The 13,662-nt window shown below is 38.7% G+C and overlaps 1 protein-coding gene across 6 annotated transcripts in view; it reads right to left on the bottom strand.

Annotated features, from left to right (window-relative positions):
• PTGER3 (prostaglandin E receptor 3) overlaps window positions 1-13,662 on the bottom strand; it is a 169,673-nt gene that overhangs the window by 66,694 nt on the left and 89,317 nt on the right. The window contains exon 5 of one of the 6 annotated variants that reach the window (XM_057500321.1): window positions 957-9,678. The exons of the other annotated variants lie outside the window; for them this stretch is intronic. Coding sequence (XP_057356304.1) covers window positions 9,660-9,678 — 19 coding nt within the window. The 3' untranslated portion in view covers window positions 957-9,659. Of the gene's footprint in view, window positions 1-956; window positions 9,679-13,662 lie in introns of those variants that run through there. 6 annotated transcript variants of the gene reach the window in all.

Consider the following 13,662-nt stretch of genomic DNA (forward strand, 5'->3'; position numbering starts at 1 on the left):
GAAACGTGATCAACTGGGCTAATACCTCCATCAGCAGTATTTACTAGAACTATGTTGCAGTATTTTCCCCCCTCTGGTTGCTTAACTAGTAAGGAAGAGAACTTGGAGCTGTTGTTGGTCATCTTGTCACCCTGAAGAGAGAAACTTCTTGACAATGAAACCAAAGTAGAAGAAGGCAGAGCAAAAGACAGAAAAATCCAGATTCTTCATACATCATTTGAACACCAAGATACCTGTTTTTAAAGCCCTAGACTCTTCAGTTATTTCATCAGTAATTGTCTGTTTTAAATAAATGTACAGTTTGAGGTGGAGTTTTTCTGTTCTTTTACAACCAAAAAGCTCACATAAGCATGGATACCATTTATCTGAGTATCTTTGAGTTGGTGACCTTTTATTATGGACACCTAGCACCAAATGCCCAGCACTGTATCTGAAATATAGCAGGTGTCAAGGAATATCTGCTGGTACTAAATGAAGGAGACAGGTGCTGCCTAGCATGCCATTTTTGGATATGTCTTTTTATAGCCTTACCTCTTCATTACAGTATTTTGCCAAATCAGTGCTCTACCATCAGTGTGTTTCAGTCAGAGGGATTAGATGAAAAGGATCATTATTTAAATCCTTGCTCTTCCTTGCTACCATAGCCAATCAAATATTTGCCCTTTAAATGCCACATCCTAAGTAGTTTTTCTTTCTCCATCTTGCCATTCCATCTTAATGAGAACTCCCCACATGAATCAGTGTAATAAACTCTCAGTGCATCTCCGTGTCTCTAGACCCTTTCTTCTCCAATCCATTTAAAACAGTGTAATGAGAGACATTTACCTAACCATGGTTTCTGGCTGTGGTTGTTATACAAATTTCATATAATGTATATAAGAGAACTAACACTGTGCCTGGCATGTCAAGTAATACTAAAATCACTGCAACTATGAGGATAGCACAGGTATTAACAGGTACTTATTTCTTTAAGACTAGCTATATACTTGTTACTTTACTTTGTCTATTTTAATCTTATATTAACTCTTTGAGGTCCTTTTGCAGATGAAGATCTCAAAGTTCAGAAAGTTTAAATAACTTGACTAAAGACACAAGGTCAGTTAATGGCTGAAATTATATTCAAACCCATTGTGCCTGACTTCAAACAAAGTCTTTACTTAATTTCCTTGCTGTTATCTACTGCATCTCTCTACAATATAATTCTTATATTTTCTGAGCTGTAAAACAAACTAAGCGTGACCCCTTCTAACTTGGAGAAAATGATAACAGTGAGACACAAAAGCTGATCCAAGAAAATGCTCCCTGGCACCCTGCTGCAGATCCCTCACTGAATGTTGTCTTTACAGCTTTGCAGTTTTATTAAAAGCAATGCATGAGAGCTTTTGCTCTGAGCTGGAATTGTGGGATGTGCATGGCTTTTACTACAAAATGCCTGCCCTCAAATTCAGACTGTGTGTTTGCCCACTAGGTGTGTATCTGTGCATATGAAATCTAGAGAAAATGACTCTAATAGACTAACTTAGGATGCCTCCCAAGGACTCAGAGTTATGGGACAACAGATCTTATACAACCTAATCTGACTAGATTGGGCATAGGTAAAAAAAAGTTTTTTTAAGTTTACGTTCTCAATTATTGGTGGGACTGAGAAAATCTAACCATGTACTGCTATTATTTGCTTCACATCAAATTAAAAAGAAAAAAATCACAAAGTAGCAATTCCTTCTTTGCTGAAAAAGCTACCTTTATTTCTTTTTTAAAACACCTGATTTATGAAAGAACATGAAGGAAGTATGCACTGGTTATTTTAAGATCTCATTTCATGACATAAGTGTAAGTCACCTTTCTTTTCATGGAGAAGGAATTACTGGTATTGACAAATTCAGTAAGAGTCTTTATATTCTGACCTAAAAATCTCTGTCTAGAGTCCACCATTGTTGATTTCTTAGAAGGTAGAAGGCATTAAATATTACTGAATTTAGACAAAGAAGGATTAGTGAAGCAAAGGTAAAGATTTTAAGTGCCCAGCTGACACTGAAAAGGGTGTTAGATAAAGGATATTCTGAAATGACTTTCAGATATGTCATGATTTCCATTGAGATTAGCCAATATGAGATGAGAGAAATAAGGAGGTATCTTAGGGTTGTGGTCTGATCATGATCTACCTTCCCTAGTCCCCTCACAGGTGAGTTTCCTGAGGTCCCCCACATGCAGAATCAGACACCTCTGTCTGACTGTCCCCAACCAGAACCTGTACTCTACACTACATGGGTTATGAGCATGGGCTCTGGGCTCCTGCCATCTGGACTGGAATCCCAGCTCCAACAGTTACCTTTAAAAATTTATACAAGTCATTCAGTCCCCTTCATTTTTTGTTTTTTTCTCAGTGCCCTTCTTTATCATGCCCTTGCCTAACAATTATGTTGAGCCAGGCACTGTTTGAGGCTCTTTATACTCTCAAAAGCCCAAAGAGGTAAGCATTATTATCACTTCCAGTTTACAAATGAAGAAACTAGGTCACAGAAAAAGCACGTTTCCTCAGCTAGAGAACAACACAACCAGGAAGAGCTGGGAGGCAAACCCATGCAGTTTGTTTGCACAGTCTGTCCTCTTCCCACTACTTAGCTGGCCATGCTACCCTGCAGCCAATACCTGCATCTCAGCATGGCTGTGGTCAGGCCTAACTGAGGTAATCCATGCAACTCATTTTATAATAGTAGTCAGGTACCCACAGTTAGTATGTGTGTTCTGAAATTAGTCTCTCGGTGTAAAGCTGGTAAGTGTGCAGGCCCTGGGTGTTCATGGGGCTGTCCCCAGCAGTCTGCCACACAGGCAGAGTCCACATTGGACTTCTGCTTTAGTTTTCCTGTTTGGCATTCAATTTTCAGTGGGACTGTGGCCCAGACCTGAGTTCCAGCTCATTTGGCTCCAGGAATCAGGTATGATGGCCACAGATCTTATGTTTCAGGTCCTGCTACATTTTACTTTCACTGTTGATTTGTCCCTGCATGTCCTGGAGCAAGTTTATATAATATTAAAAGTATAGCTACCTAAGAATGTTTGGGTGACCTGACGTAGCATGGAAAGGAATAAACTCAAGAGTGCCAGACCTGGGTTTGAATCTTAGCCTCGGTGGTATGTTCTTGGAAAAGTCGGTTATCTGTTGTGAGACTTAGTTTCTCCATTGGTAAAAATGGGGATAAAAATTATTACTCTCAGGGTCATTGGTAGAATTAAACATGATGTCATATGTGGATATATCTAACACTAGCTTAAGCTAAAGTAGATGCTCAACAAATTTATTTTCTCTCACCTCCTAAAAGTAAAGGGGAGATAGATATGTCTAGAAAAATAACTCAAGTTAACTTTTGCATCGGACAGCGTACTAACTAGGGGCCTCACACTGCTGTAGGCTGGGATTGCTGAGCTTCAGGCTGCATTGCTGGAACTCACCAAAGTGGATGGGGCCCTGCATTGCTTATGTCATTGTTGGCTACTAAAATAAACAGCATGGAATTGCTTAGAAACAGTTAACACTCCATACACTTTTGCTTATTTATCTATGTATACATGTTCTAAAATTATATACTTGTGTATACTATGGTTATTTGTATCAATACAATGCATGATTGTTGTGTCTGGGAATCCTAAGAAACAAAATATATCTTTTTAATGTCCACAGTAATCAGACTGTAACATAAGTGTCAGAGAACACAAACATGGATTTCATAGGGCTGTAGACATAATGAGTGCAACAGAACAGTCAGGTTTTCCTGTAATGCCTAAGGAAGGCATGGATTATGCTTCACTGTTGGGGGATCCAGTAACAGCTATCATACAAAACCAACACTCCCTGCAAAATTTAACATGAACTTTTGAGCCTTACATGTCTCCATTAGTCTGAAAGTATCTGCATAGCAATTTAAACTCATTTTGTGATATTTAAAGAAATGGAGAGACATAATCTAATCACTGAGACTGGAAACTGGCAAGCTCCATATGCAATTAGTTTAGCAAGTGTGTCTGATTATTCTGTTACGTACTTTATTCCTTGTACAAGATATTTTTTAATTATGCAGAAACAGATGAGTATGCTTTACTGGAGAAGGCCTTGCATGAACTGAGAAAGAAAAGTAATCAGGGACATTTAATTTGAACTATGAATGATTCCTCAGACTGTTTACATTCTTGGCTTAATTAAGATTATGAATTCTTGGTTCAAGTGCCTGAAAATTAGGGAGAATATTCTGATCTTAGGATCTGTTGAATGGGACTCATGAAATCTTTATTATAGTTAGTACATTTTTTGGATAATATTGCTACTCCAGGTATATCATAAAATCTAAGTTTCTTTCCATTTCGGACTAATCTGAAACATGCATCAGATTCAAGTCTCAAGTTTTGAATTAAAATGTCAGAAGAGCTCTTTATATATATTTTTTTGTCACAAAGTAAAGACATTTCTTACAGAAACCTTTGTTCTCAGTCTCTACACCCCAAACACAGAGACAGGGAGACCAGGGAAAGACAACGAAGAAGCAGTGTGGAGGAGGTGCCAGCTCATGTTTGACATCCACTCTAATATAATAGTACTACTGCATGTTAGTCTTAAGAATGTATCTTTGATGAGTGTACTCCACCTCTCCGCATGTTTTGCTACAATCCAACCTCATCGTTAAATGCTCCTAACCAGATGGGCTCAGGTGTGAACGAAAGGAAGTGCCAGCACCTAGCTGGGAGCTGTGTTGCTCCTGACAATCCTACTTTTGCTGTGAAGGATTCTTTCCAAATTTTTCCTCTAGATGGATATCATAAAGAACAAGAAAGGGTAAATTGGAGCATGCTTCTTAAAGACTCTGCTAGTATTAAAACACTTTGGTAGAGTTAAATATTGGAATAGATTCAACTATAGTTTGTTTGTACCTTATCCACAAAGCTCCTCATTGTCTCTTCATGTGTGGGTTAAAGGCATCCAAAGGAAGTTTTTAGTGATGGGGAAGGAGTTACACACACACACATACACATGTGCATGGCTACAGATAAAGAACGAAGTGTTTGTTACTTACAAAACACTTGGAACAGTTTAACTCCCTAGGGCTAAGATCTGTCCCCTTAAGAAGATTGTGTCTTTCATAATTTTCTGTGTACAAAATAGAGTTCTACATTCTCCCTATGCCCTAAATTGCCTTCTGATGTTGAATGATATAAACAATCAAGCAACATTACATTAGCTCCACATCTCTAAATTGTCCAAGGGATCAAGCACCTCTTCTTAAAGTGTCCCCCAACACCAGAGAATACTTGAGACACCATGTGGGAGGGAAAGAATATTCTAGACAAAAGGAATGGCAGGTTTATAATTGGAGTCTAGAAATACAACATAGTTCAGAAGAGTACAGTTCAAGGAAAAGAGGAATGATGAAGTTAGACAAATGGTAAAGGTCGTGGTGGATTTTGTAAAGCCTTGTGAAAGAGTTTGGAAAGCAATGCCATGCATTATTAACTGAGAAGAGAAGCATGTCAGGGACATTTGCCCTGAGACAGCCTGCTAAAGGGTTGTGTGATCACCGATATATCCGGTCCGGGCTGCCTATATTTTGGTCAGGTTGCCATCGGTTGTTAGATACACAGAGAGTGAAGGTCTGGACGCTCCAGAGCAGTGCTGCTCAGTGCAGCTTTCTGTGCTGCCCAGTGAGCACTCGTCCCATCTGGCTATTGAGAACTGGAGATAAGACTAGTGCCATGAGGATGGTCACTGCCTCTGGGGATAGTGTAGGAAAACTAGAGACAGTTGGGGATTACATTCTAGTACAAATGGGAAGAACTCCAAAATCCACTTCAGAAATCCAGAGGATTATTGAGAACACAGCCAAGTTCAGCGACCACAGAACGCACCAGATGGGAAGAGTGAATGTGTTAAAGCACAGACGCAAATCCCAGCACAATCTGTCATGAGTTAAAGAGCAGGACAAGCTTGCAGGAGAAATTAAAATTCTTCTGAACCTAATTTATCGAAGCAGAGCTATTTTAGAAACACAAGGTGTGGTCCCCATGGGCTGACCTTCATTGGTCTGAAAGGAGGAACAGACTGAAGTCAACACCCTATCAATTTCTGAGGGATTAATTAACCAAGAAGAAAACAAAGTAGAAGATGCCTGGAGGGGTCTTTCTTCTTGTGCATCTAGGACTGTTGGCTGTCTGCTGGTAAATACTTTCCACCTGAAATGGATACCATTTATAAATGAATATTAGTCCAGAACTATGAAGGGTTACTTTTAAATAAATAGAGGTCTCTTTGCCTGCAGATGTAGACTCTAAAATAATCCAGGCAACCAATCAGAGAGAACTGAGGCAGGCCTATAGGACCAATTCCTTCACCTCATTGAGTCCTAAGTTCTTTATAAATAAACTGAGGGAATGGGTTTGTCCATCTTTCAAGGGGGAAAAGGACTACACTCTATTAGCAATCTATGACTTTCAGAAAAGTCACACTAAAAACCCAGAAGAAAGTCAAATATGCAAGAGATGTATTTTAGAGTGGGATTCATTTCACAGAGCTAAAACTGATATACATGTCATAATTATGCATAACCTTTTAGACATAATTTCTGATAAGAAATTCCAGTATTTCATGCTGTTCCTTAATTTTTTTCTTTGTAATTGAAGACAGCTTTCATCAATTCAATTTTAATGTATCCAATAAAAATGAAATGTTAGCCATCCATTATATGCTTATTTTCATCTTTGTCTGAATTGTATTATTACCCTTTTGTCACTACTTTAATACATATTTACATTTTCACTTTACATTCATTTTTTAAATAACAAGAGAAAATGGCAATAAAATATTCAAATTATTTTGAAACACCACTGCTCAAGACAAATTTAGAGATAGTATATAACTTATAGGAAGAGATAGAAATGTTTGTTTGCTGATTACAACTCTCCAAACTTGGCATAGGAAAGGTCATCCAAGGATGTCAGGGCTTAATTCACAAAAACATAGATGTATTAAAAGACAAATGCATCAAAGTAACCTCTTCTGCTCCCTGTACTTCACTTTCACTATCTTTTGCCTTTCTGTTTAGATTCCTAGTACATTTGCATGTGATGGGAAGACATACTAATGTACCTGCAGCAGGGAAATGTGTAGGTTAGAAGGGATATGAATGACCAGGCAGCACTGGTAAAGGAAAGGGGAGGAATAACAATATTGCCTGAGTACCATCTGGATACACAAAGAAGCACCTAATCATCTCACTTTTCACAATTCCTTTACTCATCACACAACTACTTCTCTGGCACCTGCTATGTGCTGGTCTCTGTACTTGGTAAAGACAAGGATGGACAAAATCAAGCCAGTCTTGGCCCTTGTGAAATTCATATGCTAGTACAGAAAACAAAGAAGTAAACAGACAGAAAAATTGGGAACAGCACTATGAAGGAAACAAATGAGCTAAGGTAGCAAATAATAAGAGGAAAATACTGCAGCTAGGGAGCTCAAGAAAGCACTTAAGTTATTAACCAAAGGAAGAAATAGAGCTGTTTATGTAGGGAATAGAAAAAAAGATTGGGATAGCATGTGCAAAGGCCCTGGGGTGAGAAAGATCCCTGTTGCTGAGTAATGAATGGCTGGGGACCAGAGGTGAAAAGGAAAAATCATTTGGCAGTTACTGGTGGTGGTCTAGCTGAGAGATCAGTTTCGCCTGAATCAGAATAAGAGTATTAGAGATGAAGAGAAGTGAACAGCATCAAGGTGTATTTTAGCAGTAGAGATATATTTTATGGTACTGTCTGACACATTCTTCCATAAAATCCTCCACATAGCATATGAGAAACAGCTTTAAAAATTAGGAAATTAACTACAGTTCATACAGAAAAAGGCTTTAGGAAGGGGTTATGAAACCTGCCTTCCTTAAAGCCCTTTCTACTGCCTGACATTCCCTAGCTTTATTAATTCAAGGTCAGTGTAGGTTTTATAGAATTCTAAAAGTAGACGCTTTTGCCAATCTAATGATTTTGAATTAGAATACTTGTAATAATCTGGACAGCTTACAGATTTTTTTGAAAACCCATAACTTCATTTCATCTGAAAGGGGCTCCAAATTCTACAAACATTCTGGATATTTCTTCTGCACAAAATGTCAAAATACTCTTGCATCCTTTCCAGAGACGTGCTGTGTTAACACCAAGCATTTGGAAAATTTTCCATTGACTAAACCAGCAATGTGCAGCAATGCTGAACCATAAGCAATTCTTACTATATGTCTAAATTGGCTATTTGAGTGACCAACCTATTTTTTCAGCTTTGCTGAAATTATAAGCCTGTATCTCTCTACATTTATAACGTCCCTGGTTGCTTTAATGTCCCACCTTGCCAAGTAAGTCAACATGTGGAAAAGGCTTAAAATAAGCAGGGTATGGAGTTAAGAGTTGAGCCAGAAAAAGACCTTGCTCCTTTTAAACTCAGCACTTCTGTATTTATTTTCTTCATTTTCCCTCTGTCTTTGCTCCAGAGGTTCTGGGGTGTAGATCATTGCTGCTCACCAGGACTGCGCTTCTCCATTTTTTCGGCATGTGGTGGGATTGTTCTCCTTCCCCATCTTTTGTGTAGTGGAGGTAGGGCTCTAGAAACATTAGATGCTGCCCTAAACCTTCTCCCTGGCCTCCTTAGCAGGGTCTAGCAACATCTGAAACCCCAGTTAGCCTGAGTGTCTGAGGAGGATGACCTGCAGCCACACTCCCCTCCCAACCTCAACGGACATGTCACATGAAGGTCAAACACCATTTGTTATTTTAAAACATCAGAATTTGGGGCTTTGTTGTTGCTACTGTTAATGACAAACTTCATTTTCTTGTAGAGTTTCCTTTACATTCTCTAGGGGAAGGGAGATAGATGTTTCCGAATTACCAAAGTATAGTTGGAAGAAACTGAGGTCTGTACCTTAACGGACAGTTTTCAGTCATTCTTTGCACCTAACTTGCTCTCTGAGCCTTCCTTTTCTCAGCTGTAAAAGATAGCCTGCAGCATAAGTGTGCTGTGACAATTATTAAGTCCAGTGTCTAGGATGCCAAACCATAGATGATGTTCAATGAGAACAGCCATTTTCAAGGAAATAATAGTAAATAGACTAAAAATCCAGAAGGAGATATCCATGTAGGCAGAAGTGACTCTGAAGGGACTGCAGAAATGGTGGGAGTGCAGGGGAGGATGGACATTTATCCCTTTCACTTCCCCTTTCTTCTCTCCAGCAAGCTTCTTCTTGTCATGAGCATGCCTTTCTGTTCTCTCTACGTACATGATGCTTTCTGTCTTGTCACAAACTGCCCCCAGGAAGGTATGTATATCACTTATTAAATTATTCACTGAAATAGCTGCATGTTAACAGAAGTTAAGTGAAAAGATTAAACTCCAATATAGTATTTTGTGGCTTAGGTGGAGAAGGGCAGTGGGATCCCTTTATCCTGAACCTAGGATGGCAAAGAGGATTCTCTAGCTTGTTAGGTCCTCTAAGCTGGGTGGGTCTCCCAGGTAGTCTTAAGAGATTTTTATGGGGTTGCCAGAGTCTTCTGGGAACATAACGGTTTCTCAGGGTCTTCCACGGGCTCAGGAGTGGGGGCTGGCAGGTCTGGGGCTGTGTGTTATCATGACTCTTGAAGATTTATATCCTCACAGCAATCCTGCAAAAGGCCATTAACATCTTTGTTGCAGATGATGAAACTGAAGGTTAAAGCTTTTAAGTCATTTGCCAAGTTCACATAGATGGGAAATGAAAGTGTATATATCTAAAAGCAGTATTTCCAATTTCATGCCTAATACCCTTTCTCCCTGCACTAGGACAGTTTTTTATCTACCTCTGGAGAGACAAATTTGATATTGTCTCTTGACTTTAATAGCATATGGTGTCACAGAATGCAGATGTTTCTTTTCAGTCATACAGTTGGTAATATGAACTTATGTTTTTTACATGTATAAAATAACTAAGAAAGAAAACATAAAAGGTTTAAAAAACCTACAAACATGCTTTTTGAAAATGAAATAAAGGGGAGGTATCCTGTATAGTCATGTATGTGTTCTGGAGCTTCAGAGAATTTTCATGTTTTTTTACATGAAGGAAGATAGAAGGAAATGGAGAAGGATGTTAAGTTTTTAAATCCCATCATTTCTTTAAGAAACTATAGTTCTTTTCTTGTGGCTAATATAATTTCTATCATCCTCTCTATTTTCTGTTTAAAGATGGGGAACATTTCAAAAGTTTACAGTGAAAAGACAAGATTTGTAGGCAGGTAAATTTGGGTTTGAATATTAATTCTACCATCTAAAGTAAAAACCTTGGGAAAGTAAGCTAATTAAGCCCTAATCCAGAGATGGACCTCAAGTTGTTCATCTCTAAGACAGAAGTTTACATTAAGAATCTCATAGAATGGTGGTAATATTCAGTATATCATTGATATACTGAATATAAAGCACTTACATAATGTAAATTTTTTGAAAAGTTACTTCTCTTTCTTGTGCATCATATAGATTCACATCACTGATTCCTGTTCTCAAATAACTTACTATATTAGTGAAATTTAATAAGTATTTGGAAAGAAAAGAATGAAGGGAGGGAGGGAGGGAGGTAGAAAAATCCCTAATGAGGAAAACAATTCTAAACCCGGATGGAGACACTTTTCCTTCTCTGAATGATTAAGCTGAGATGGGAGGGTTGTGGAGTTATCTTGCCATTGCTCTCTTTCCCTAGTACAGATATAAGGGTTATATAGAAATTTCTTATAATACTTCTGGTGATATCACTAGAAATTGGTCAGTTTGTTCCCAAAGCAACTCTTCCTGCTTAAAAGACTTTTATTTAGCCCTGTTCTATTTTACCATGTACTTGTGGGTGAAATTGTTATAGAAATATATTTTAGGTACACTAATCTCATCACTATGCACAATTATACATTTATTTTTCAGACAAGTGACCAGATCATCTGATGTAAACCTGAGACAGGAATTTCGCAAGGCCTAGTAGAAGGTTGGTCTTGACTGAACTTTGGCTGTTTATGCCGCCTCAAGTAGCTGTTGCCATCCTTATCTGATAGGGGAAACTACAGGTTTTGGCAGCTATCTCCATTATAAAGAAAGTTAGTTTCTTATACAGTTTTAGAGTCTGAAATGTGAAATATCAAATTATATGAGTGTTGTCAAATGGATCATATCAATGCAGTCTTCCTATTGCCTTCCTATCCTTAGTACATGAGCAGACAACACGGGCAACAATAGGCATTTATAAATGAGGCTTTATTGGGGAACCGTTTCAAGAAAATGATTTGTTTGGCTGTTTCCCAGATTAGTAACATCTAGTTATTGGCAAGATCTCCCACTGTAACTGAAAACACAGCAAGAAGTGTTGAAACAAAAAGAACTTTAGAAAAATGCTGGAAGTTTATTTTTACGAAAACAATTGCATCACTTCCTAGAAACAGAAGTACATGTCTTTTCAACCACTGGTTTTTCTTTTTAAAAAGTATGGCGGGGAATACATAAATACAGTGATGAAATGAAAAAATACAGCCAATGGAATTTTACTGGCACAACCTAAAATTCAGGATCACATTAACAATATGTGCAATAGAAACAAACACTGAACAATATTCTATGGGATCATAAATAGCCTTGAGAGGCCTCTGCAGCAGGATCATGAACTGAGATCAACAGCTGGACCTTGACATCAAAAGGACTAGGAGAGGCAGGTGACCCTCAAACCAACATGAAACTTTACTTAGCAGAGAAAGCAGAGGTATAATGGCTTGTTAGGCTCTTTTGAAGGTTTATCTGCGTATGGGCACAAAATTGTAAATAAACGTCCCCAAATAAGCATGTCTGACGTGAGAAGGCGTCGGGCGAACTACCATTCCCTCTGTGCCGGTAAGAGCATCACGAACATGCGCAAATGCTTCCTTGGTGGTCGACTTGGTTAATCCTTAACAATCCTCTTTCAAATAGGTAGCATTTGGTTTCCCTTCAAACTTCAGCTGCTAGGTGAGCATATTGCTTTGATTTGGAAACTACCAGGGAAGACATCTGAGTTTTCAAAGCAGTGAAATCAACCTGAGTTGATAACATAAGGGCAGGAATTCCTACAACCTCCCACTCTCCCCAACATGTACAGAGCAATCTGACTTCTGACTAACTTGATCACTTAAAATATGATTCCAAACAACACAAATATCTTTCCAACACTTGTTTTATGAGCACTGTACTTTTTATTTGTTTATAAGAACAGCCTCCAGATAGTTCAGTATCAGAAATGTGATAGCCTTTGAATTATCTTTCCTAATTGGAGCCAGAGCTGGCATGCATCACTGAGATTTTATTCAATCCCTAAACCTGTTGAATTCCAGAAGCAACATCATGTAGCTCTTATGATTTTGGAGTTTGGATTTGGCTTCTTCCCTAAATCAACCAACCCTTCTGTTATGGGAGGAATTATTCCCCCCTAACCAAAGTCACATATTAAAGTTCTAATTCCCAGTGCCTCAGAATGTGACCTTATTTGAAAACAGGGCCATTGCAGATGCAGTTAATTAAGATAAGATCATACTGAAATACAGCAGGCTTCTAATCCAGTATGACTGGTGTCCTTATAAAAAAGGAGAATTTTGGATATAAGACACACATAAACATGGAAAAACTTACGTGGGGTGATTTTTCTGCAGGCCAAGAAATGCCAAAGATTGCCAGCAAACCATCAAAAGCTAGATGAGTAGCATGGAGCAGATTCACTCCCACACTCCATGTAAGAAACCAATACTACCAACTCCTTGAACTTGAACTTCAGCCTCTAGAACTGTGAGAGAGAAATTCTGTTGTTTAAGCCACCTACTCTGAGGTATTTTGTTATGGGAGCCTTTGCAAACTAATGCACTGTCTTCACTGCTGTACCAGCAAATGGTCTCATTGGCTGAATAGTAATTCGCTTTTTATCTCTGCTTCTGTACATTAATATTTGCACGTTAGCAGTGGTCCTGGGAGCTGGCCTTCAAATTGGTGCCACTTAAAAATGGACAATATTTTTAAGCATTGCTTGGCCTTTCAAGGATGAAAAAGGTGAAACTTAAAAGTGAAAAAAGCAGTTTGTCTTCGGCTTATACCTTTCTTTTCAAAAAACATGAACAGCTTGTTCAAAAGCATGTTGATAGAAGTGTGAGCCTCAGTCATAAGCAGAACCAACTAGGTAATCAAATCTTTATGGTGGGAGCTAAGCAACAGGAGGATTTCAAGTAGGAAAGTAAATAATGAAGTATCTTTGCTATAAGAAGGAGAAAGGGGCATGCTCCAATTACTTGGGAAACTAAAAGGGATCCAAAAAATCAAACTCCTCCTTAGTGATGTCAAGGGAAGAGCTACAGTCAGTGCCTAGATTGAAGCCAGGATTTTCCTAGTCCTGGAAGAATGTGTTCTAGGCGAATTTCCTAAACTGCAGTACACTTGCTACCTCAGCCCTCTGAGCCACATTTGTCGTAGGTAGTCCTCAGACTTCAGTGTGCAGGGGAGAGTCACCTGGAGGGCTTCTGGAGCAAGATTGCTGGGCTCCAACCCCAGAGTTTCTGATTCAGTAGGTCTGGGGCCAAAGAATTTTCATTTCTAACAAATTCCCAGGTGCTGCTAATGCTGTG

The sequence above is a fragment of the Manis pentadactyla genome, chromosome 4 (assembly GCF_030020395.1).
Source record: "Manis pentadactyla isolate mManPen7 chromosome 4, mManPen7.hap1, whole genome shotgun sequence".
Taxonomy (NCBI): Eukaryota; Metazoa; Chordata; class Mammalia; order Pholidota; family Manidae; genus Manis; species Manis pentadactyla.